We start from the raw sequence: 27,905 nt of genomic DNA, 5'->3' as shown, positions 1-27,905 counted from the left end.
CACTCACCTATGCATCAAAAAAGGAATTTTACCTGTACAGAAAAGGTGAAGAAAAAAAAAAAAACTAGATATGGAATATAAAATAGCCCAAATGGGCTTGACAGTACCATGAGTTGGTACCTATTTCCTAATTTCGTCAGGTTTTGGTGCCAGGAAAAAAAAAAGTCTCTTGCATACAAGTATGCAGCTTTACTCTGTTGCTTTTGATGGATTTCAAGAGTAAGATGGATTTTTGAGAAACCATTAACCAAGCAGAATTCAAAAAGGAATTGAACTGAAGGTCAAATGTTCAACCTGATGGGTTTGATTGAAAAAGGCAAAGTAATCGAATCTGCAACTTTAGCCAAGTCTTCTTGATTACTAGAGTGGTTGAGCCCACTCATATGCAAGAGGAGATGATACAAGATGCAGGACTCCCTAAACACATAGATTACTTAAAAACAATACAATTCTATAAACAATTTCTGGGCTCTGTTAGCCTGTAGTGCTCAGTGAATTAGAAATAATGCATTAAAGGACTATTTCACACCTCAGACTACAATTCTGTCTGGCCCTGACAGCGACCAAACACTATAATGTGATTGTTCAGCTGGTGCAAGTCAAATTAGCAGTCTCAATACTGTTACTACTAGACTCTTCACATCACAAGAGTATCATCATCATAAATGGCACTCTTGGACTAAATATACATGAAGCCTGAACTACCCTCTCACTGCTAGAGTTGGTGCCTCCGCTACACAGTAGAAGCACATTGGCAGGGTATCCTTCAGAAGCTTGCACTGTTGTTGCCCAAACTGTGCCACTTTGAGAATAAAGGATTTGACTGTACTGAGATGGCAATCATGCAACTATACAAGTACTACACTGAAAATATTATATCTTAATTTCTCAGTTCCAGGATATTTATGAAAGCCAGGATCTCAGGACTGCATGTAGAGAACTGTAGAAGACAGAACATTAAAAATTATAATAGTTGAACAACAAGATTGGCAATTTTGAGAAAAAGTGCCATCTTAACAGTGCTACAAGCATGTTATTAAGAGACTGTTGACTTGCTTGAGCCCTGTATTTGATGGACTTTAAGAAGTAGCTATACATTGAAGACATTTTCTGGATTTTATTTAGAAAAAAATTCCACCACAAAACCAAAACCACGGTTATGGTGTGTCCTCTCCAGAATGCATTGCAGCAGTTTCAAGTACTGTCAGAACACACATCTGTCATCTTCAGTTGTGCTAGTATACAAAGAAATAGCATTCTGTACTTTTGCAGTGATTTTCAGAGGTTTCCAAAGAGCTTTAAAAGGAGTGGGTCTCATTTCCCCATCATACAATAAGAGAACTAAGGCACAGAGAAGTTAAAATAACTTGCCCAAGGCCACACAGTGAGTCAGTGAGCAGAGAACAAAAACAGAATTTAGACCAACCCAATACCTTATCTACTGGCCCACGCACTCTCTCTGACAAACAGATGAGGTTTGAGAATTTCTGATGTATAAGCAACAGGGTCGGGGGGGAAGGGGAGTTCAGAACAGAGCTCAGATGTGCAAAACTCTAAAATTACAAGAGCAAAAGTGGGGACACCATGGAATGTAGTGTCCTAAAAGAATTCTACTGCACTATTACACACATTGGATCTCATCTACTTTTCCATTCTAGGTTTGCCTCTGTTTGTTCTACACCCCCACAACCAACCAACCAGGCAGATTTTCCCCTGTTCATTCACATTGCAATGTCTTCTCTCACCTTGCAATGTTCACTTTGTAAAAGTTACAGTTGTCACAGCTTGGGGGAACTGTACCTGCATTTCCCTTCAGTGGCCTAGCAAAGGCTCCAGCTTCCCAGCTATTACCTCCCTTGGGTGGACACATGAGTCATTGGATTCTTACCAGGGTATGTCCAGGATGCACAGTTCCCTGCCTTCACTGTGTATTTCCCAGCAAAAACAATCTGCTGAAATAGGCCTGCTTGCTTTCTCTTCAGAGACTGATAATGGAGTGATTGCTACAGGTAAGTTACTACACAGACTTTCTACTCAAGCCTACTTTATTCTTAATGTAAAAATCACTATTAAGAAACCAACACTAAAATACTAATAAGCTTACCAGATATCACCCCACCCTAGGGGTTTCTTTGTGGATTACAAATTCATCACAGCTTCCCCTCATAACAAGCACACAATCTTATGAGGCCTCAATAGGCCAACTCCATGGACCAAGGGTGCTGTCTGTCTGTTTGCTGGATCAGGAAGAAGGCCCTGAGTCAGTTTAAAACCCAGGCTTCTATCCAAAAGGCTTTTTTGGTCTTTTGGTCTCTGGAGGTGGTGCAGAATCTTTCTGGAGCACTCATGTAAAATCCCCTATGGGCATTTCTTTGACTGCAACTGACCTTCCAGATAACAGCTTTTGAATCTTTGAACAAAAAATCTTTTGGCATGCCTGCTCAAAAGAAAACTAGGACTTGGTGATACTGCTGAGATGTGATTAGGAGCTTATTGCACTGTACTATATATTCCTTGTAGTATTTATAAATTTAATATATAAAATAAATACTTGGTGGGTTTAAGAACATTCTCTTGGCACCAGAGGCCTGTATAATACATACTTATGCAAGAATTTCAACTTTCTGTTGTGATGGATTAAATCATAGCAAGGTTATTAAAAAAAAATTCCAGTGCAAACACCATTAAGTAGATTTAGTTACTTTAGTGTTAAATTCATTCTCCTCCACATCTGAATCTGAAGAAAAGAGCTTTAACATTTACTAAAATTGCATATTCAGGTATTTCTACATGATCTTAGAACTTGTAAATTCAGCATATATCTGGCAAGTCTTGCTCATGCAAGTAGTCTCACCAAAGTTAGTAATGGAAAAATAATGACAAAAGTTGCGGTTACCAACCTTTTTCAATTAGAAATACATAACAAAGACGTTTAAACAATTAGTAGGGAAGGAAAGTCCTGTACAAATAACTATTGATTACAAAAATTGATAAAGAGATACTTGGAAAATGTGAGCATGTAACATGAACTGGTAGACTTGTACATAGCTGGCATATTAAGAGAGTCAGCCAATGAAGTTCCTGTACCATTGACAATTTTTGAGAAGTCAGAGAACTAGGAAGGTACTTGCAGATTAGAGAAATGCAGTTATCATCAAATGTGGCAAGAGCAATCCTGACAATTATAATGTAAGTCAAATGAACTACTGGAACAAAGGTATGGAAGGCAGGTGTGGAAATTACTACACTTATGGAGAAGAATACAATAATAAGGAATAAGCAGCATGAGGATTTACACAGAACAGATCTTGCCAGACAAATGTGATTGCTTTTCTGGATAGTCCCCAACACATTCCATTTTAGGGAGAAACTTAGAAAGCACTAATGCTGAAAGAGACCCAGGGGTGAGCCAGCAATATAGTTTGGAATGCAATACCAAAATACATACAAAGTACAATTTTGGGCCACACAGAGAGAGTACTATATTACAGAGGCGGCCACAGCCTGCATAAAGCATTGGTATGGCCATACCTGAAAAACTGTATTCAATTTGAAAAACCCATACAAAGAAGAGGAGCAATGGTCACCTTTAAAGCCACTGAACACCTATCTGTTGAAAGAGCTGGGGGAGGCCACTCAGTTTGCACAGTGCCTGCTTACTGTAAGCTTTGCCTTGCTGAAGCCAGAACCTAAGACTGCACCGGAAATAACGGAGTTCAACAGTGATTGAAATGAATACTACCATGGCAGAAGAAGATAAACGTGCAACACCAGTTTTCCAGGAAGGTTACTCATTTACCATACTGCATGTCATTTAACAGGAGAAGCACAGTCAACTGAAGCCTCACAAGTCAACAACCTCCACCCTAGAAAGAAACATCATTTGAGAAAGCAATACCACAGCTCCATACTATAATTACAATCCCCACACACAAACCCACAGTAAGAACAGTAAAGGTGAGGCAGTGCAGTCTTGACAGGACTTGGAGATCTGAATCCTAATCTCCAGTCTTCCACTTACTCACTGTTTGGCATTCAGCGGTCACCTGAACTGCCATTTTCAGAAGTGGCAGTAGGTGCTGAGCATTTCTGAAAAAATCAGCTACAAGCTGTCTCAAGTTCAGAACCCAAAACCATAGGCTGATTTTGGCTTTAACCTGTTAGGCAATGGTGAAAGCGATAAAGTGATGTGCTCATTAGGGTGTTGGATTAACATTTGTACCATGCTATGAAGATAAAACTTTTATATAAAAGTGTTCATTCACAAATAATATTTGTGCTGTAAGGTAGCTACCAGTCAAGCATAGCTTCTCCATGAAGATGTTACTTAAAATGGAATGCAGAGTTAGATTAATGCCTCCACCGCTAAGCAACCCAATGATATTTCAGTTTCTAAAAACATATGAAACGGTGTATAAATATTTGCTCAGTCCCCATTTAATATACATTTCTTCAATTAAAAGAAAGCATGAAAGAGTTAAAGTATTTTTATTTTCACTAAAAACTGTTCTTTATATGGCAAGGCAATTAAGTTATTTTGGCATGTGCTGCACATAAAGCAGCTGTTGTACAGTATGTTTCACTTTACAAAATATCTTTAATCAGTGCAGTGACTAGTTCTGTCATTTATAATTAAGGCAAGGAAAATGGCAGGTGCAGCATTAATTAGTAAAATTGAAGTCTCTGCAAGATATTCAGTCATACTAACTTAGAGAGGATTAAGTATAAAAACAAAACATGCTAATGGTTTTGCATCACATAATCTTGGAAATACATTATTAAAAAGTGCTAGTGTATTTCCATTTTTGTAACCCATATATTTTTCTTGACTTTATGAAATATCTTGCTAGGAAAATGAGAAGAGGAGGAACAGATACTTCTCAAAAGCAAGACATTTCTCTAAAACATCCTGGAAGAATTTCTCTGCCATCCAAACACCAAGAAGGAGGTTGAATCAAAAGAATTATATAAAATGGCTCTCCTCGGTCGATGCCCAAAACAGATCCTTCAGCCAAGGAAGATACCATCTAAACACTAGGGAAACTGCTCATACTCAGTTCCCATATTATTAAGAGCCTAACTGCCATATAAATAGTTCTATCACTTTAAGATTTGCAGTGGACCCGTAAGTCCTATAGGTACCCTCAAAAGAACAAGATTATCCTGTAGCTGTCATCTTGGAATTATTCCTTATGAAAATGTTCCCTGCCCACTTTTGCAGTCATGAGATATTTGAACACATCAAAAATCAAAGTATTTCTTCAGTTCATATAATCACAAAATCATAAATATAGGGCTGGAAGTGACCTGAGGAAATCATCAAGTCCAGCCCCCTGTGCTGAGGCAGGATCAAGTAAACCTAGACAGTCTCTGACAGGTGTTTATCAAACCTGTTCTTTAAAAAAAACACCCTTCAGTGATGGAGATTCCACAACCTCCTTTGGAAGCCAGAGCTTAACTACATTTATAGTTAGAAAGCTTTTCCTAATATCTAACCTAAATCTCCCTTGCTGCAGATTAAGTCTTTTGTTTCTTGTCCTACCTTCAGTGGACATGCAAAACAAATTGATCACGGTCCTCTTTATAACAGCCCTTAACATATTTGAAGATCTAATTACCTTTCATGTTAAGCTTGACTGCTCTCACCTGGAGAACTTTATCTCCACCATCCAATTGATACTTGAGCATTGTGTTGGGTCTTCTCAAGTTTTCAAGCTCATTAAACTGAACTTTACTAGTCCTTGCCTCCTGCCTTCATTAGATACTATTTGTTGTATTTTAACTCTGCCTCATATGGGGTTACGTCTCCATTAGAGCTTTGTATCATCACTTCAACTGTTAATTGATATTGCATTAGCAGTCAGAAAACTCACTGGCTTAAAGATAAGCAAAGCAGTCAATGAAAAAAAACCTGCAGCTGGTGAGATCAAGATTGCAATAGTCATGATCACATTTGTAATCCAACACTCTGTCCATCTTGAAGCAAATTCTCTCTGTGACACTGTCTTTGGCTAAATAAAATCATAAAAATAAAAAAGTTCAGTAGACCCATTTCTGAAAGATGCACAAGAAAAAGGTTAACTTCTCCACTGGCTAATCTGCAGAATTTACTTAACAGCTCTCTAGATGTGTAATTGTGTGTGTTTCCTTAGATGTGCAGCAAAAAGGAAATTTAATTGCCTCAAAAATTAGATAGAACTACAGAAAATTAACAGTTAAACAGAATCTTAGGAACAACTGATAATCCTTTAACATTTATACAGAGAACTCTTAAGACTCACTCATGCTATCTCTTTGTATCAAGACAGAAATGCATAGAGAAAACTTCCCACATCTACCTTATATACAAATAAAAAACAATGCAACAAATAAATTAAAATCCTTTTGCATTATGAACTGGGAGACTAGATGCTACAGACACATCTAAGACTGCAGAATACTGTACAACAAGGATAAAAGCAATTTGCATTGCTCTGATGTTAAATAACAGTTTCCTCAGTGGGTTGAGAGTACCTTTTGCATCTGCATGCAAGAGAACTTCCAAGGCTAACCACGTTAGATAAATAAAAATGGGATGGAAGGCAAACTAATTTGCTGTTTTTCTTTCAAAACTAATTTTGACTTAAAATTGAGACTTCGGGAGAGGAACTAAACCTCAACACAGTGCGGTACCTCCTGCCAACTAGCTTATGAAGCAGGACTTCTGATTCACAAATGAGTCATTCATCCATCTTTCTGACAAGTAGTAAAGGGACATGACAGTGGCTGACAAAACAAAACAAGAATCAAACAAAGGGATTCGGTAAGGATAGGGAGAGGAGTCTGGAAAACAGAAAGATACCAGTGATGATAAAATTATTCTAATATACATTGCAAGGAGAGAATTACAACAAAACTCAGTTTTACCAAAATCTTTGATGCAAGAAACCTATAATTCACTAAACAAATTGATGATGAATGCCTCACAACATTAGACTGAAAAGGCTGTAAAATGACATTACAAAGGAATAACGCTTGATGGGGAAATACAACATGACAAGATGGATACTGGATACATTTAGAAGGCCTTTCTTTCAGATCAGACATTCATGATCAGTGTGGGCAGCAAGCAGCATATCTCAACTAGCATAAAAGAACCAAGGAGGGGGTAGTAAAGCTTTATCTAAAACAGGCAAATAGCCTACACTGGGAATAGAGTTTATGGTGTACTTGTGGGAGTTAAGTAGCATCTACACTTTGCCAGACAGGTGCACCTTTTCTACTAGAACATTTCCGATAATAATATTCCACTCTAAAGTGATCATAAACAATTTCAGTTCCAAGGTAGCTTTAAGACAATAATAGTCACATAATCTCTCTCGGAAGACAGCAGACATGCCCTGCCATATGGTCTATCTAACAGTTCAGCGCATGGGATTGGCTGCAACTGTATTCCTCAAAATTAGCATTAAAATGAAAAAGTAAATGAATATAAAAGGGCCACTTTCTCAAGGGCTATGGTATTGAGGAATTTTTACTATAAAAAGTGAACTGATACAACAGGATCTGGAAAGAGAATTGCTTATGTCCTACAAGAAAGAGCTACAAACAATCTTCTAATCGTTCGGTGGTTAAGACATTGGTCTGGGACACAGAAAACTGAGGTTCAACTCTGCTAGAGATCTCCTTTTCTGACTTTGACCCTGCAAAAACTTACTCACAGGCTTAAAGTCATGAACATGTATAACTCCATGGAGTACCACAGGACCAAACACGCAAATAAAATTAAGCATATTCTCTTTCTGTGCCTTAGTAAAATGAGTTTAAATATTTCCCTACCTCACAAGGATGTTGTGAGGATATCATCATTAATGTTGAACTGATCAGATGTATGGTGATAGTCTCCAGGCCAGAACCTCAAAGCATTGAAAACTGAAGTTTTTTTAAATAAAGCACTATATACACACCTATGAGCTATATACTACAGATGAACACCTATTTGCAACTAAGCATTGTGAAAAATGAGGGCAGTAGCTGCATTAACCATCATGCATTCTATAAACAGATATCTATATATCTGTGGGTTTGATGGATTAGGTTGCTAGTTAAGGGTTAAAGTCAAACCTTTTGGGTTGCAGAAACCAAATGAATGACTGCAGCTAACCTTATTTGATTGGTGCCCAAATGGACAATACTTTGAATCTACTATTGGGAAACCACAGCCTATCCCTTCTGAAGAAATATATAAACTGTTTTGCCCAGGCATAGAGTCCCAAGTCAGGTCTTTGGAACAGATAAAAGTCAGCCTATGAGCTGAGGAGAGACACTCACTGAACTGGGGAAGTCAGACAAGGTGGCAGGAGTTGCAGGGGGCATCCTGTCTCCCCCAACCCCAAAGCTTGGGGCAGCCTGGATTAAAGAGAACCTACCTAAACTGGCAAGGAAAGGTTGGGTTTAGGTAAGAAATACAACAATTAAACCCTATATGTGTAACTCTGCTTCAGTTTCTATGAACCAATAAATCACATTTGTTTTTGAAGAAGCTGTCCTGAATCACTGCTAAAGTTTACCCTGGGAGCTTGTGACCCAAAGATACAGTGGTAAATGGGGGAGTTGTAGCCTTGTGATACAGTCTAAAGTCAGGTGAACTGGGGGTTGCACTCAATAGTGCAGGTGTAGGCCTGTCACCTGTGCCCATGGTGGGGAGGGGGGAAATCACAAGTACAGCTCATCCCTGATCCATAACAAGCACATTTTGGGAAACTAAGATTCAGAAGACTGAAACAGGATATGGATCTGAAGAGGGAAAACTGATTAAGAAGTAAACAAAAGACAAGAGCTCTTGATCCTTTAATATGCAAAAATCCTTGTTAAGTAAGAATCAAAAGTGCCTAGATGATTTTGCGAGCTAATGAAGCATCAGTTTAGGATTCGATCCAAGGAGAAAGGCTTGTTTGCAAATCTGGGCATTAGCAATTTCAGCATCCACACACTTCCAGCGCTCTGTTCATAAGCCTACGGGTTTTATAACACCCAAGTCACTTTAGCAAAGTTTGCAAAAGGTTTACCAAAAAAGTACTGCATAGTAATATGCCAGAGCACAAGCTTTCTGGCTGGATGTGATTTATTCAATAATGCAGAGTTAATGGAAGGTCTTGAGGGCTTAAGTTGAGAATCAGGTTTAAAAGGGGGAAAAGGAGGCTCTTAAAAAAAGAAGTCTCCTGCCTCCTGGCTGAGCAAGATTCAAAAAGTAATTGGACATTTCTACAGATATCCAGAATTGACATAATGGATTACAACAGTTTTGGAAGGGATATCAAACCTGATATTTCAGGTCTTAAACCAAGCTCTAATTATTAGATATTGGGAGAAGACCTAATTTGAAGGGTAGATTAACCCACACCTGCGCAGCGAGGGGTTCTTACACTTTCCTTTGAGGCATCTGGCACCAGCCATTGTCAGAGACAGAATATGGATTAGATGGACCTCGGGTCTGACAAATCTTATGTTCCCAATGGCGAGACAGCCTCAGGAGAATGGAGAAAAACCATTGCAAGGGGGCAGATTGATGAATGAATCTCCTGCTTCACAAAAGATGGGAACTGTTACCAAAATTTACCCATCAGAAAGTGCATATATGCATACATTAAGCAGCATGTATGTACACACAAACTACCGAGTTGGTTCTATAATTTGGTAAAATGCCTTGCTATTGATATATTTTGTTATATTTTCTTAAATGTCAGGGCATGGGGGAAGGGAAGAGGAGGCTGCACCATAACCCTTAAAAATAAAGAACTTGTTACCTAACAGAGTTTTGGAAGAATCATTTTAAAACAACTTGAAAACTACACCACCACCATCAATTTAAAACACAATCCTGAATTTCTTAAGTTAATGAGAGATACAGATGTTCAATAAATTCAAGATGAGGCCTTTAATAAGACACAAATTTAATCTGCCCTAATAATACTTGAGGGTCCAAGCCTCAATGCTGTACCAGGCAGAAGGTGCTCAGTGCTTCACAGGATCCACTTACTTGGGTACTTTATTTATACAGGCAGCATCATGATATTTTCATTTGGTTTTATTTTGTTCTTACAATTGATTGAAGTGCAAGCAGGTCAAGTGACTTACCAAAGGTCACATGGCATGTCAGTGGCTCAACCAGGATTATCAGAGATTGGGACAATAAGAGTTTAAACTGATGTACAATCAATATAAAATCCTAAGTGATCTTTTGATTAAATATATTATTAGAATGTATATAAAATGAGGTGCATTCAGCTTAGTTCAGTTCTTGTCAAATCTAGTGAATGCTTCATAGACTATCCCATAACAAAAATGTCAGTTGCTAGCAGTCTCAGCAGGGAATCCAAGAACCGAGTGGGGTAACGAAGACTGAATTTTCTTCTTACCATTAGAAGTGGCCCTCCCAAGTCAAGGTTGAGGTAAATTGGCAAGGCAGCCTAAGAAAGCTTGCTGTACAGTTTTCCTTGTTCTGTGTTTAAACAGAAGATTTCAAGTCTCCAATGTGGTTAATCCAGCACCTTTCACTACCATTAAAAGCCACTTTAAGAACTGAAATATCAACTAATTACATTATGCACACAGTTAACAGCCAGATACATCAGAATTGTAAAATAAGTCGCTAGATTGAAAAAGATGTCTTACTTTCCCATCCAAACTGCATAGCTTTCAGGGAGCTTGGGGACAAAGACAATGGATTTTCCAGTATCAACATCAATTGCTCCATAGCAGTCTGGTTCAGTTACTCCAAAAGTCCAATGAAAATAAGATTCCTATATAAATAAATCAAATATCATTACTTTATCCCTCAATTGCCCCACCCCCAAAATACTAATACAATACACCAGCATACTAACAGTTCATTAATATTAACTCCTATTTCTGTGGGCTCGAATAAGAACGTTTTTGTTTTGTGCATCAAATTTTTGTAGATTTTGTGATAATGTAGACCTCATTTCATTTCACAGTGATACAAACCTTACTTTGAGGTACTGGCAAGGTCCAGGAACTAACAATTATTTCTTATATGACATGTTATTGTATACAATAGATTCTTCCTTAAGGCTTACAATCTCAAACAAGATAAGAAGAAACAGCCAGTCAAGAGACAAGACAAGAGCAAAGCCTATGGGCACATTGTGCCTGTGAGCCACAGCCCTAAATTGCAGCAGAGTTTGGACAAATTAGAGGGGAAAGAGTGAGTTCCTTCAGAGAGGAAGAAGCTGTAATAAAAAAATGGCACAAGATTATCAAGACCTGGAATCAAGGGATATTTTGCATTGGAAACAGAAAGGAATGGACAAAACTCAAAGATGAGGCAGAGATAGAACAACAAAATTTGACAAGGATGGGCTGGTGAGGCAGAGGCAAGAGAGATTGGAGAATAAGCCTCCACAGATTGTGTATCATTCTCCCCTAGATACCAGACAGAATGTATTAAGCAGCCTGCTGTCATAAAAGATAAAATTTACTTCCCCCCTCCCCCGCCTTTCTTCAAAATGTAAAAGTTCAGTTCACAGAACTGAAGCAGTACTCTACAATTCATTTTATAACTGGCAAAGCAGAAAACTGTCCACTGTAACAAGAAAACCCAACTAAGCTTGACTCTAGCTAAAAATCATTCAATTATCTTCATCATCTAATGACAATCAATGATGTGTTCAACGTGAAAGTAACAAGTAACAAAATCCTGCTTGGGCCAACAAAGAAATAACTAATACATAAATACCTGTGTAAGTTATAATTTATTAAGTTTAGGTCCAACGTGCAAGTTAAAATACATATCCATGCCCTTCCACAGTTTGTGTGTGTTCAGATCTGGCATTTAAACCCACGTTTATATTTGTTGGGGGAGAGGGGGGGAAAAAAATCAATAAATTAATGAAAGATTTTTAACCTGTGTTAGACCACTCATATTTAGCAAAATGCACAGTCAGGTAGAAGATTACGGCTTCTATAATCCAAGCCAGACAAAAACTAAGCAAGTCTGAGACCTGGTCTACACTGTGGGGGGAATTGATCTAAGTTACGCAACTTCAGCTACGTGAATAATGTAGCTGAAGTCAAGTATCAGAGGGGTAGCCGTGTTAGTTTGGATCTGTAAAAAGTGACAAAGAGTCCTGTGGCACCTTATAGACTAACAGAAGTATTGGAGCATAAGCTTTCGTGGGTGACGAAGTGCGTATTCACCCACGAAAGCTTATGCTCCAATACTTCTGTTAGTCTATAAGGTGCCACAGGACTCTGTTGCTTTGTAGCTGAAGACGATGTACTTAGATCTACTTACCGCGGTGTCTTCACTGCGGTAAGTGACGGCTGACGCTCCCCCCGTCGACTCTGCCTGCACCTCTCACTCCGGTGGAGTACCGGAATCCACGGGAGAGCTCTTGGCGGTTGATTTATTGCATCTTCACTAGACGCGATAAATCGACCCCTGCTGGATCGATTGCTCCAGAGGTAAGTGTAGACATGCCCTTAGGGTAAAGGCTCACTTTCTACATGTACTGTTATTATCAAATATTTATAATGCACTAGTGCCTAGAGGTCTCAACCAGGTTGGGGCCCCATTGACCTAGGCAACATGAAAACATATAGTAAATAAGCAATTAAAAAGAAGAGCAACCCTAAGCCATATAAGTATTGTTGTTACAATGGTTAATCTAGGGTTTGAAGTAGTCAGTAACACTAAAAGCAATGCCTTTTAAACAGGGTGGAATGTACTAGGCCCTGATTTTTAAAGGTATTTAGGCATTTCTGCACTCAGCCTAAATCAGTGTGTACACAACTACAGGATAACAGGGTTATAAAATAAGTACAAAAATACAAAGTACTACACTACTACTACTACTGTTAAGCACTGGAATAGGCTTCCTACAGAGATTGTGGAATCCCCATCATTGGAGGTTTTTAAGATGGTTGGACAAACACCTGTGAAGGAGGTCTAGGTTCACTTGAGAGGACCTCAAGTCCAGACCCTTGTTCTGAGGCAGGCCCAAGGTCCCTTCCAGCCCCACATTTATGAAATTCAATGAAATCTCATTTTCAAAAGTGATTTAGGCACTTAGTCTAAATCCCATCAACTGTCAATAAGATTTTGGCTCTTAGGTGCCTACATTCCTTTTGAAAATGAGATTTAGGCTCCTAAATCAGTTAGGCATTGCAATGCTGAGGACAGCAACACCTCAATACATTTAAACATCTGGCCCCTAGTCTAAAATAAAGAGAGAGAAAAACTAAAAGAGAGAGAGAGACGAGCTTAGAAAAGTAATTCAAGAGTTTGTTTCTGTATAATGAACATAAATCTTACCTGACGAAAGACAATGCCAGTATCAGTGCAGTATCTTTGGGCTTCCTCGCCACCCTGCATCAAAACAATAGCATTCTTCTGGACGTCTTTATTCCCCCTTAATCGATCACACAGCCGTTTTCTATTCAAAGCAAAGAGTGCTGCGGGCACTTTCAGCGTCTCATTTCCCAACCAAAAAGATGGTCTAGAAAGGATTTAAAAAAAAGATAACTGTATTGCAAAATAATATACTGGTTAATATCATTGAGAGACACAGGGTTTATTTGAAGTCTAACAGAGAAGGAAGTCAAACCTGAAAAAGGTCATTTGTCCATCACAACTGGACTATGTTTTAGGATTGTAGAGAGAGAGAACCCTGTTGTTACAGTGCATGGTATTGCTGAGAGGGAGTGTGAAATATCAAAACTTAAGTCATACAAGTAGTAAATGATAAATAGGTGCTAAAAATAAATATTGCTGGCTACAGTTATAGTCCGTAATGTGACACAGAAGTTAGCTTCCTTTAAAGAAAACAGAAGTGATTTTATTTGGGGTGAAAGGAAACATGCAATAAATTACAACAGTGTTAGTCTGCCAAGATATTTGAAATAAGAGCAAACATGGGAGAGAGAAAAATATGAGTTTTGAGAATAGAACTGAAAGGTTACATTTAGAATGGGACAATTTCTTTAACAAATATTACACAGCATCTGGGAAAACCTACAGAAGCTGAATGAAGGACTGCCTAGAAAAGATGGCGGTTGAAATGGCACACAGAATGACAACATTTTTGATACTCCCTCACTATTTGTATGTATATACGGGATTTCAAAGACCGGCTATAGTTTTCGTATAGATGGACAACAGGAACGTAACCTAAATATCAGTAGCCTACTGTTACACATGACTGTGTTTCTTCATAACTGTGTGAGACCATATAGCAAATTGCTGTGCAAAAGCAAAGCCTGGACAGTCTTTTAGAAACTTTCTTCAATGGTTCAATTTGTTTGAGTAAAATTTAGGATAGAGATACACTTCTTTAAAAACAACAACAACAACTACCCTAGCCAAAGGGTAGCTTTACATAAAATTGATTTATCCATGTTTAGATAGTTCTTTTAGCTACATCTTTGGCCCATGTGAAGCTAAATGAGTTGTTTTTATATGATCATTCATTATTTTGCCCTGAATCTTAAAGGAGCAGCTATTGTCTATGGCTGAGTGAAAGTAGAAGGGAGAGACACTAGTTAAATAACTCAGGTTTTTAAAATACCATAAATATATGTTGCTGATTCATAACCAGCTAAAAGGAAAAAAGTCTAAAACAGTATTCCTCTGTTTTATATTTACAACAGGGAAAAGGTGATCTGGAGCTTCAAAACTGCAGTATTAATAAAAACCCAGGATTAAAGTTCAACTAGTTCAATATAGTTCAACCTCTTTCCAGACATCTTATTGCGCGTATTCTTCTCAGCAGTTGGAGGATCATTTTCTCCATTTACAATATTTCTGAGAGAGATGACAGTGCTGAATTCAGCCACATTGTTACTACGCTACACTGTTGCTAAGATGAAAAAAATTAACCCACATTAACCTGAGAGTATTAGAGCAATGCACCTTCACATATTAATTATTATATGGCTTTCACGGAAAATTACACGTCTGAAAGGTAACCTTTGATTTATAGCTGTGTAGAGCAAACTTTATAATCAGAAATCTAACCCACAATTTCTAACTGCAGATACAGCATAAAGAAGCTAATAAAATGTTTTATGTTTTATTTTTTATAACACTGATATAACAGTGTAAATTTTAAAAGGTGAAAGATAGACTACAAGTATACACTAATCCAGCTTTAAGACTGTATTATATAGGAATTTAGCTGATGATGCATAAAGCTCAAATCTGATTATTTTTATTACCTTCTCCCACAACCCCAGCAACATGCTACGTGATAATTACAGGGACCTATGAGTCACTAGCTATGCAGCACATTCGCACAGGAATACTGGGCAGAAGCACAGAATAATCTTTAATTGGGGGCTAACTCCAGCCATAGGAATGATAAAGCAAATCCATTCAACCTTAGCAACAAATATCCTTAATCTTCAATAATGCAGTAAAACTTAATTAGAACTAAGGCCAGTTTCTCAGGTGTGGTGTGGCTGCGTACATTGCACTGCATTGTTTTATAAGCGGGCTATAAAACCGGTCTATACAGCCCAGGCAGGATCATTGAGTACAAGACTAAGGCCAGGTCTACACTACCACTTATTTAGGCATAACTTATGTCACTCAGGGATGTGAATAAGCCACCCACTGAGCAACATAAAGTTACACCAACCCAAGCACTGGTGTGGACAGCATTATGTCGGTAGGAGAGCTTCTCCCGCCAACATAGCTACAGCCTCTTGCGGAGGTGGATTTATTATGCCAATGGGAGAGCTCTCTTCCCGGGGGCATAGAACATCTTCACCAGACGCGCTGCAGTGGTGCAGCTGTACTGATGTAGTGCTTCTAGTGTAGACTGGCCCTACAGGAGTGATCCTAGGAGACATAAAGCCAATGCAGGGTCTCTTAAGTCACACGCTCTCCCTATTGCCAGCACTATATGAATAAGAAGGTGCGATTAGCACAAAGGGGACAGTCAGATGCCACACTATTTTTTCAGATTCTCCTGGCGATTATTGTGTGATGTGAGGATAGCCGCTATACACAGCGCAAGAAGAAAGGCAGATGTTTTGGCACAACTCGGCCTACACTTTCAACTGAAGAAAAGTCATCTTCACTGTAAATTGAGACAAGTTACAAGATTGTACGGTGCATCTGATTTAAAAAAAAAAAAAAAAAAAAAACGGATCTCCCACATCTACACAACCTTGGGTACTCCTGATATGAGGCTGCTATGATCAGATTTTAATCTCCATTAAATTTATTATAAACTCTCTTTTATTGCATACAAAACCTGTGACTACTAGAACAAACTCAAGAAGCAATAACTATTACTCCTGGGGGGATTCTGTGCCACTACACATGCATAGAATTTATGTTCCCCGCAGATCTTTTTGCTTCCCCGTAGAAAAATGACTTTCTGGGGGGGATGCAAAGGGAAGCCACAACAGTCATGCGACCCTCCCCAGCAATATGTTTTGGGTGTCCAGGCCAGCTGGCAGAGAGGTAAGTCACTGTGGAGCAGGGGATGGGACTGGGGAAGACCTGGCTGGTGGCTCCTACCCTGAGCAGGGCTCAGCTGCTAGTCCCAGCTGGGCTGGGGATAGGGTGACCAGACAGCAAGTGTGAAAAATTGGAACGGGGTGGGGAAGAATAGGAGCCTATATAAGAAAAAGCCCCAAATATGGGACTGTCCCTATAAAATCAGGACATCTGATCACCCTAGCTGGGGAGGACAGGAGTTCCTCTTCCCTGCATGGCATCCGGGGCCATTTCAGACCCACCCCCAGATTTCTTCCCTGGCTTTAGTAAGCTCTGCAAACTCACATCCCCACCCCTTGCACTTTCTAAACCCATCGTTCCTCAGCTGTAGGAGGAGGGATCACTACAGGAGCTGCTCCCCCTTCCACCCAACCCCCATGCATCCAGACCCTCTCATACCCAGACCCTCCTGCCAAGCCTCACCCCCTCCCCACACTCCATCGAGCCCCAACCAGCTGCACCTGGATCCCCACCCCACTGAGCCCCATTCCCCCAGCTTCTGGACCCCCAACTGAGCCCCCCCCCACACAGACCCCCCTTCTGAGCTTGATCTTCCTCACACACACAGACACCCCCCCTCCGCTGAGCCCCAAACATCTTCAACTGGACCCCCCTGCAGAGTCCCATTACTGTTGCATACAGAACCCTCCAACAAGCCCCTGTGCATCCAGATCCCCCCCCACACCCAGATCCCACACTGAGTCACCACACCCAGACTGCCCCACACAAAACCCTCTCAACCCACACCTGGATCCCCCCTCACTTAGATCCTGCCTTGCTGAGCCTGCCTGCCAACACCTGGTGCACCTGGCATGGAGGGGCAGGGCCCTGGAGTCTTTCTGGGGCAGGCCCGGTCCTTGAGTTGTGTCAGGGTTGGGTACAGTCTCACCACTAAATCCATGTCCCGGGGGTGGGGATGCGGGGGAAGCTGCATAGTGATCTCCCACCTCTGTGGAGCCAATACCTTCTGCTCCCCAATGATATGCTGGAGCCTTCATATTTATTTGACAAATAAAATTTGCAGAATTTTAAAGTATTGTGTACAGAATTTTTAATTTTGGGTGCATAATTTTTAATTTTTTGGCACAGAATGCCCTCAGGAGTAAACTATCAGTCTACATACAACTACACTTACTAACTTAATTCTGAGCCATTTTACAAAGGATTTTTTACTAGCAGTTTAATATATTGTCAAACATGAATTAAAATAAGGATGAAAATGAATTCATCTGAGAGCATTTTTACAGACATACTGGCAAAGTTCTACCCTCAGTTGCATCTAAAAGATGTCACGATTACACTCCACTAAAGTCAATGTGATTGCATGGATATAACTGGCAGCATAATTTGGCACTAATACAAAACTGTGGTTTCAAAAAAAATATTACCATGTTGGACTTTACTTTGTGGCTTCTAAACAGAGTGAGATTAGCGGAGAGTGCTGGACCCCCATAGCAAGGTTTGTAGGACACAGCAGGGTTTGGGTGAATATTTTTGCAAAGTTCTATTTAGCTCCTCAGATTCTTTGCTGAACACTTTATAGAGCCCACAGAATGAATTCATACAACCTTGCTAGGGAAGATATCAAATGTCCAGACTGAAAATTATATGGAGTACAAAGTTCGGTATTTGAGTACTTTATTTAAAATAAAACAAAAACAAAAAAACAGCTTCCATTCTCTGCTATCTTTGTTCACTCACTCTTCCCTCCCAAATCCCATTTTTCCTTTTCTGTGCTTTTCTTACTACAAGGATGGCTAACTTATAGAAAGCTAGGCTGACTGACTATAAAGGGAGCAGAAGCCATGAGAATTTTCCCAATAGATACAGGATCAGCCTCTGTGCATTCACGTCTCCTATTAACTTCTTTCCATCCTTCATTTTAATCATGTCTTTCTCAGGCTAGTAACTGCACAGAAACTCAATTGTTACAACACTACTAAGAATGTAGCATGCATTATCCTTTAGTCGGTTTCCTTTTGCACACTGTGACACTGGAAATGCAACTTGTATAGTATTTAGGAATGCAACGCTAATCAAACCCTTCTTCAAATGCAGAATATAAAAGTCCAACAACTATTAGCTGCATTGTCAACTAAAAGTTGTATGACAGGCTGCAAAACTACTGACTTAGTCCTCTTTGCATATCTACATCAGCAGCTCAGAAACCAAAGATGTTTTCTTCAAAAGCTGTTATTCTGACTACACAATGTCAGGTATGTTACAATTATTGTTTAAGTGTTTCTTACACTTATATTTTAAGCAAATATAAGATGCAGAATGAGGAAGGTTAGTTATATGGATAAAATTAGGCCCCAATCCTGCACATTTACCCTTATCATTATGTCACTAAATTCAACGGGACATGTGGGTGCATGTAGAACTGGGGCCATATTTGCTACCTGACAATACTACCAGAAAACATACACAGTACTAATATCTTTCTAGAAAGATCTGCAAAAATTCATTTAACAACCCCGCAAAAGAGATTACTATTCCACCCAGTTCATGTCAGAGACAGGTGATCAAAAGGTGATTAGAACAATAGCTGTTTACTTTACTCTGTACTTTTATTAAACGAAAAGTGAAACATAGCTAGAACAGTAAGCCACATCGTTTTTTAAAATGTCACTTTCTTTTATATCAGGCATTCAAAGCTTATGTGAAAAGTTTATGTATTTCAGACAGATTAGGGTTACCATATCTTAATTCAAAAGAAGGAGGACACTCCACTGGCCCCGGCCCCGCCCCAACTCCGCCCCTTCCCCTGAACGCTCTGCCCCCCTGCTCCTCCCCCTACCCTGCTTCCCACGAATCAAATGTTCGCGGGAAGCCTGAAACAGGGAGGCAGCAGGTAAGCTGGGGCGGGGCGCAAGGAGGCGAGGCCCAGTCCAGGCCTCCCCGGCCAAGCGGCTCCCTCCGGCGGCCGGCCGGCCCCGGCCAAGAGGCTCTGGCCCCCGGCATCTCCCACCCGGCTCAGCTCAGGCCCAGGTCGGCCCGGCCCCGGCCGAGTGGCCCCGGCTCCGGCCCCGGCCACAGCGGCCCCGGCCCAGCACCGCCGGCCACAGCGGCCCCGGCCCCGGCCCCGGCCGAGCACCGCCGGCCACAGCGGCCCCGGCCGAGCACCGCCGGCCACAGCGGCCCGGGCACCGCCGGTCCCGGTTCCAGCCAAACGGCTCAGGCCGAGCACCGTCGGCCCCAGTAGCCCAGGCACCGCTGACCCCAGTCCCAGCCGAGCGGCTCCGGCCAAGCACCGCCAGCCTCAGCGGCTTGGGCACTCCCGGCCCCGGTCTCAGCGGCTCCGGCCCAGCTCGGCTCGGGCCCCGGTTCCGGCCGAGTGGCTCCGGCCCGGCCCTGGCCGAGCACCACTGGTCCCAGTGGCTCCAGCCCAGACCCAAGACCCACGACCCCTCCCTCCCTATTTTCCCGGATATGTTCGGCTTTTGGGGATTTCCTCCCAGACGGGGATTTGAGGACCAAAAAGCCGGACATGTCCAGGAAAATCCAGACTTATGGTAACCCTAAGACAGGTTACATTTTATTACTATACCTTACCACAAGTCACATCTGGTGGGGGGAGGACGGACTTTGTAGGGAACTATGGTATAGTGATTAATACACCTTCAGAGCCTGGATGCCGATATATTTCTAGCTCTTCCACTGTCTCCCACTGCGACCATTTACTTCCCTGTGCCTCAGTTTGCCCATCTGTAAAATCTGTAATACCGCCTCTGGTAGTGTAGACTGAGGCTTCATTAACCTTGCCAGCAAGCTTCTTTCACTAATAAAGAGCACCTTTTTTAAAAGCTATATTTAAAGGGACACTATTAACTTGTAATCTAGTCAACATTTTTAACCTTAATCCTCTGTGCAGTATATTTTGTCACTATACAGTGGACACCATAAAAGCAACTTCATCCATGCACAATGTGCTGTCAAATACACAGAGTAAACCAAACAATCAAAAAGAATATTTTCCTCAATGCTAATCTTTTAATTGCTGTAATCCTAAATGTTGCTTGTAATTATAGTAGTCAAAAACTTCATCAATTTTAAATTGATGTCCTTTTAATCTTCCTGCCTGCAACCTACTCTCTTTCATGCAAGTTGGGAGTCTGCCACTGACTTCAATAGAAACATGTGAGAGCCTTTAAAAAAGGAACAATTTAACTGTGAGGGGGTGGGGAGAAAGAAACTTCACAAGATGCTGATTTTCATGTAAACATACAAGATTTATGAATGCATTTCCAGAGATACCTTTTCTTGTTATTTGGAGGGAGGCTCCCTCATTTTGATACATGTAATGGCTTTTTTAAAAAAAGAACTGTAAAATGGTTTAATTTTGCTATAAAAATTGAGCTATGATCAGATTGCCTACTCAGCACAAATCTGTTTCTAAACACAATTCACCACACTTCCTGCAACCTAGTGGAGCTCTCATTTCCACAGGCAAGTTAATGTTAAATTTAATTGGTACTAATCCACAGAAGTTGAAGGAAATCACACGATATGCTGTACAAATGATTAACCCATTTTACAGTTTCCCCATCTCGTAATGAAATTGTTTGCTTCGATATTTCAATGAGACATTTAATATCCAATTAACTTTAATTCTCTCATTTTCCAACTTGAGACTTTTTCCCTGTATTTCATTTCATCTGATAAAAATGAACCTCAGCATAACTTTGATGGCACTACAAAAATAGTTAAAACTGCTTGATGTCAAGGCAGGCATGTTCAAAATGGCCTTAATGTCCATCTCACATAGACTTCTGTGTGCAAGTAATTTAGAGAGACCCTTTTAGCCTTCAGGATATTAAATCTACACGCATTTATTATGGCAGAGCAAGAGCTCTGCTATAGTTAAGTTTACATATAACTAGGGCCCTATCAAATTCAGGGTCCATTTTGGTCAATTTCACAGTCATAGGATTTTTAACATTGTAAATTTCATGATTTCAGATATTTAAAACTAAAATTTCACAGTGTTGTAATTGTAGGGGTCCTGACCCAAAAAGGAGTGGGGGGGGTCTCAATATTATTATGGGGAGGGGGCTATGTACTGCTACACTTACTTCTGGGCTGCTGCTGACGGTGATGCTTGCCTTTAGAACTGGGGGCCCAGAGAGCAGCAGCTGCTGGCTGGGAGCCCAGCTCTGAAGGCAGAGCCGTCACTAGCAGCAGTGCAGAGGTAAGGATGGCATGGTATGGTATTGCCACCCTTCTGTGCTGCTGCCTTCAGAGCTAAACCCTCAGCAGCCGCCACTCCCTGGCCACCAAGTTCTGAAGGCAGCAGTGCAGAAGTAAAGGTGGCATGGTCTAGAATTGCCACCCTTACTTCTGCACAGCTACTGGCAGGGCACTGCCTTCAGAGCTGGGCACCCAGTCAATAGCTGCTGCTCTCTGGCTGTGCAGCTCTGAAAGCAGCAAAGAAGCAAGGGTGGCAATACTGCAACCCCCCTATAACTTGCAACCCCTTTGCAACTGCCTTTAGGTAAGGACCCCCAATTTGAGAAACACTGGTCTTGCCCATGCAATCTATATAGTATAGGATAAAAGCACACAAAAACCAGATTTCACCAGTCCGTAACGCATTTTTCCTGGCTGTGAATTTGGTAGGGCACTAAGTATAACTATAGATGCATAAACCTGGGGGTTACTTAGAAAATTCAATGCTGTTACTATGTCACATACCAGGGCAAACCAGAATTTCATTGTGACAACAATAGCAGAACTCAGACCCACGCTACTCCAAGCACAAGACTTCAACAACTGAGTTACAGGAGAAACTCCTTTGTCTGACAGCAGTACAGGGCCTATGCCACACAGCTGAGCAGCTCTCAATCTCTCAGAAAAAATGATGCTACATACACTAGCTGCCCACAGCACCACTGGAGTGAAGCCACCAGGGCAGAAGGCCACCCCCAATACAACACGGAGAGGGGAGTTTTGACCAGGGACACAGGCGCCAACCCCTGCTCTTACAAGCTACGCCACCGGCACTTTTCGTGTCTGTCCATGGCCAATATCACAGGGACTCTGCTGAAACACCTGGCTCAGACTAGCAGGAAGCTGTAACTCAGCTAGGTGGGTCAGTCTGCACAGGGACTAGGAGAGGACCTGGCCTGGCCTCGTCTTCCCGGGAGGAGCAGATCCGCCTCGCCTCACCCCGCCGGGGCCAGAGCTGGGTCAGGGGGTGCCGCCCGGGCAGCGGCCAGGGGCTATACACCGGCTGCCAGAGAACCGCCGCTTACCCCTCAGCTGCAGCCATGTTGCCTCGCTGGACTTCGTCTGTCATGTGATCCGCTGCCTCGTCAGCTGATGGGGCGGCGGCGAACTAGCGGACGCCGGGGCTCCCGGGGGCTGGGCGCGCGAGGATGGGGTGCCCCCGCCGCGGACAGGGCTGTGCGTGTAGGAATTCCTCCTTCGCGCCCGCCCCTTGCTCGAAGACAGCCCGGCTCTGGCTTGACGCAGGGGGTAGCCGAGCGGGGGCGCCACCGGCGAAGCCGCTCCGGTGGGACCGTTATAGGCGCGCTGCCCTGCTCGCGTGACTGGGAACTGGCGTAGCGCGAGCGCCGGGCCGCAGCCCGCCTGGGAACGTGGGCTGGAAAGGGCAGCGTCCCTGGGGCAGGTGCGCGTGGAACCCTGCCTGCTGCGCGCGAGCGGGGCCCCGCAGAGGCGGCGAAGGAGACAGAGGCTCCTTTGCAAGCCATGCCGTGAGCCCTGCCTTCGGTGGCCGTGCACTGAACCTCGCCCTAAGAGCAACGCGGAGCCCTCGGCCCAGAAATCTCGGGGCAACCCTTTGCCCTAAGCCTCAGATTGTCTTACTCCTCTGGTTCCTAAGGCTGCTTCCTACAGCGCCTGGTTCTGGGGGCCAGCCACTGACTAGCCCTTCCCCAGGCCCAGCCTGCTACCCCGTACAGCCCCCCTGAGAGCACCCTGTTTGGCTCTTACAAATCACAGAGGCCTGGCCCACATGATTTCAGAGAAAATCCCAGGCACGGGTAAATGATGGGACTTGAACCTCTTAAAGGCCCAGCTCATCCTAATACAGGAGGAGTAGAATTCATCTGTGCAAATGAGTATACATTTGTGAATACTTCCCTGGTCAAGAGATTGCCTAATAAGTGTGGCCTCTTGTGTTGGTTCCATTGTACAAGAAACAGGCCAGCTGAAACAATTAGTTTTCTCTATGCCAAAAGCAACAGACTAGAAATCTACCTTTTACATTAATTGTTTTCATTTATAGCATAGAGGTCACTGAAATAAATGGCTATTCAAAAATTCCATTACAATGCACTATAGAGGTATAATCCCTTTAACATTAAGAGATCCTTTTATTCTGTATCTTGTGAAACTGAGAACTTGTTTACCCATAATCTTTAAAGGCTTGAGCCAATGTCCATCAATGTCAATGCTAATGTTTTCACTGACTTCAGTGGGAAATGGATCCAAGCCCTAAATCTGGTCTTTTGATGATACAGACACCTCTCAGACTACTTCAGAACTTGAATTGACTTTTTCTTGCACACAAATAATAAGCTACCTATAGAAACTAAGTATTATTGTGCTAGGGGTCAGATAACTATCTGTAATACAGCAGCAATAGAAAAGACCCAGAGGCATGAACTACAGTTTAAAGCGTGACAGACCTCTTGCGTGACTTGAATAAATTCTTTAGAGAGATGCCTCTCTAAAATAGTGACATATACTGTCAGGAGCAGGCAGTTGTTTATGTACACCACTGTCCTCTACTGGATGGAAGCAGAACTGCTCAACTGTGAGTCATAGGCTTTATACTGATACACTGTTAAATGGGGTGGTACTACCTGTGCTTTTAAAACAAGTTCTGTCATCACTGTCCCCAGAAAATTTGAGTGGTCATGGTTTGCAACACAGTATCATTCACAATGACTGACTGTACGTGGATTTGTTATAGCCTAGTAGTGCAGGGGAAAGTTAAATTTCCCTCTATTCACCTTAACTCTACAGGTTTCAGAGTAGCAGCCGTGTTAGTCTGTATCCGCAAAAAGAAGAACAGGAGTACTTGTGGCACCTTAGAGACTAACAAATTTATTAGAGCATAAGCTTTCGTGGACTACAGCCCACTTCTTCGGATGCATATAGAATGGAACATATATTGAGGAGATATATATACACACACATACAGAGAGCATAAACAGGTGGGAGTTGTCTTACCAACTCTGAGAGGCCAATTAAATAAGAGAAAAAAACTTTTGAAGTGATAATCAAGCTAGCCCAGTACAGACAGTTAAGAAGTGTGAGCCATTACAAACATTGAATCTATCTCCCCTTGTAAGTACTCTCACACTTCTTAACTGTCTGTACTGGGCTAGCTTGATTATCACTTCAAAAGTTTTTTTCTTTTAATTAATTGGCCTCTCAGAGTTGGTAAGACAACTCCCACCTGTTTATGCTCTCTGTATGTGTGTATATATATCTCCTCAATATATGTTCCATTCTATATGCATCCGAAGAAGTGGGCTGTAGTCCACGAAAGCTTATGCTCTAATAAATTTGTTAGTCTCTAAGGTGCCACAAGTACTCCTGTTCTTCTTAACTCTACAGTGGCTTGACACTGCTCAGCCTTAAATTTTTTAAAAATCTGCACAAAACTGGATTCAATGCTCCTTTTAGAAGGAGGTAAATTCACTGCCCCACTTTAATTTCTTCCCACCTCTTCTGACAAACACGTAAAAAAATAAACTAAACTGGAAACTCTACTTATTCATTAATATTAAAATAGATAAATGAAAATAATAGTTGACCTAATGGCCCAAATAAAAGTAATAAATTAATCAAGTTACATAAAGGGATTCACGAGTGTCACATGTGTCTCCATCTGGTCATTTACCAGACATTGTTTATATTTCACTATTCAGGAAGCAAATAAGATGGCAGCTTTTCACAGAGAACATTTTCCAAATAATTGACAGAAAGTTTTAAATCAGTTTGTTAGAACAAAACAGTCCACTGTTGCTAGGAAATATGCATAATTAAAATCTTGTGTTGGAGGTGTTGCTGGAGAAGTTGTCCACTAGATGCTGTGAGAAGTTACAGTTACTGATGCAGTTCCAGCACTGAAATGCTATGTGAGAGCTGTGAGGCAATCACATGGAAATACTGATTTTAGAAAGTCTGGACAGGACTGTGTAAATCAGGAAAACTAGAAAAGCCAAGTAGTCATATGCTTTTATGTCCAAGGGTCTCAGACCCTTAGTAGGAAATCTAAACAAATTAGGAGTCTGAAGTTTATTTTGTGAGTCATCCATTTGACAGGAACTAATACATTTCTTTCTCCAAAATAAGGCCAGATATAAACTGGATAAAACACAGTTTTATACATTCTTACTGATAAGTCATTGAATTTCAAAGGAATTTTCTCCAGTTTGCAAAGAAACTGAGAAATCTTAAAATTAACCACTAGTAAAATATTTTACTCCTTCTCATCCCCTAGTTGCAATCCTTTTGGGTTAGGCTTGATGCTCATTAATGGGATGAGATGGGCAAGCTCACACAGCTTCCGTCTGTACTGTACTTCTGTGGGTAAAGAGAGGACTACAGTTTTCAGGGTTATTAATCTGACAGTTGTCTTAAATGCTAGTATTAATAATTTCTTCCGCTCCATCCCATCCATCTTCTTCAGGGGTGGGCAAACTTTTTGGCCTGAGGGCCGCATCGAGTTTCGTAAATTGTATGGAAGGCCGGTTAGGGGAGGGGTTTGTGGGCCAGCCCCTACCTCCTATCTGCCCCCCCTCCCCCGGGACCACTGCCCCATCCACACACACCCCGCTCCTTGTCCCCTGACCGCCCCCAGACTCCCACTGCCCCATCCAACCTCTCCTCTCATTCCTGACGGCCCCCCAGGACCCCTACCCCATCCAACCACCCCTTCTCCCTGTCCCCTGACTGCCCCCTGCTGCTCCATCATCCTTCCCTCCTTCCTGACTGCCCCCCCCCAGGACCCCTGTCCCCATTCAACCCCCTGTTCCCCCCCGACCCCTATCCACACCCCTGCCCCTTGACCACCACCCCTGAACTCCCCTGCCCTCTATCCAACTTCCCGCCCCGCTCCCTGCCCCCTTACCACGCTGCCTGGAGTACCGGTGGCTGGCAGCACTACAGCCGTGCCGCCCAGCTGGAGCTGGGCCATGCCACCGCTGCCACCACCACGCAGCACAGAGACCAGGTCAGGCCGGGCTCTGCAGCTGCGCTGCCCCAGGAGCTCATAGCCCTGCCGCTCAGAGCATTGCGCCGGCGGCGGAGCGAGCGAGCGTTGACTGCGGGAGAGGGGGAACAGTGGGGAAGAGGTTTGGGGCTATCCTCCTGGTCGGGAGTGCGGGGGCTGGGCCCACGGGCCGTAGTTTGCCTACCTCTGATCTACTCTCTGCCCATCCACATAGTCTTACCATTCTTAGAGCAAGATCCTTCTCCTCTGCAGCATCTTCCCTCCGAACCAGCCTTCCTGTATTTCTTTACCTCGACTCTCCTGCACAGTTCAATTCTCTCATCTTTTTTCCTTTGCCTATCTTTCATGAATAACAAATAACAGAGGGTCAGATAAATTAATTCTATAGAGTGTTATGGGATACAGTTTGTATGAACTTTTAAATCTCTAGAAAATGTAGGCCTGTTCCTCAAGACCTTACTCATGCAAAATTCCTGTTAATTTCAGACTTACTACTTGTATGGTTTGGTGGTTGGTTGGCTGGTTGGTTTGTCAGTTACCTTAAACTTCCTGATCTCCTAGCCTTGGGAGCTAAGGGAATGAAATCTTTACACTGTGTACAAATGAAACTCATTTGTGGGGTGGCTGAACTGGCAGGAGAATGAAACGTCAGCCTTATGAATGATACCAGCAGCCAGACTAGAAGCAAGAACAGTTTTACTGCACAGATGGATTATTTTAATTTTTGCTTTGCGTTGCATTTGAATCTGCAACTGAGATAATTCAGAGACAGATCTAATATCTGACAGATCACATTAGATTATTTCCCTCTAAAATTGGATGCAACTAGCAGGTTTTTGTCACACCAGTTCTCTTACCTCCTCTTTTAAAAAAAAACTTTAGTGTTAAAGGCCTGATTTTGGTTTTTTTGCATAATCAGAAGAATTCCCACTGACTGCAGTAGCAGTTTGGGTACACAAGGAATGTAATAGTATCTTGTGAACCTTGTAATCCATACTTGCAATCTCCCATAACTCAAGCCTGACCCCAGATGTACAGTACCTTCCTTCTTAACTTGTGTAAATTTGATTTTAAACATTAACTTTAATAAAAGTTTTTAAATATCCAAACCTAAGAAGGAAAATCAACCACTACAGTTCTGATTACTGGCCAACCCGGCCATGTTTCTGAAGTGGCACTTCAGACATC

The 27,905-nt window shown here is 42.0% G+C and overlaps 1 protein-coding gene across 1 annotated transcript in view; it reads right to left on the bottom strand.

The window, feature by feature from the left end:
- PEPD (peptidase D) overlaps positions 1-22,868 on the bottom strand; it is a 210,261-nt gene extending 187,393 nt beyond the window's left edge. The window contains exons 1-3 of the mRNA XM_034788453.1: positions 22,762-22,868; positions 13,316-13,499; positions 10,654-10,781 (exon numbers count right to left, since the gene is read on the bottom strand). Coding sequence (XP_034644344.1) covers positions 10,654-10,781; positions 13,316-13,499; positions 22,762-22,805 — 356 coding nt within the window. The 5' untranslated portion in view covers positions 22,806-22,868. The remainder of the gene's footprint in view (positions 1-10,653; positions 10,782-13,315; positions 13,500-22,761) is intronic.
- Between the last annotated feature and the right edge of the window lie 5,037 nt (positions 22,869-27,905).

This window comes from Trachemys scripta, chromosome 13 (genome assembly GCF_013100865.1).
Source record: "Trachemys scripta elegans isolate TJP31775 chromosome 13, CAS_Tse_1.0, whole genome shotgun sequence".
Classification (NCBI taxonomy): Eukaryota; Metazoa; Chordata; order Testudines; family Emydidae; genus Trachemys; species Trachemys scripta.
Note: the sequence above shows the minus strand (reverse complement) of the source record. Positions and strands in the feature narration are given on the sequence as shown.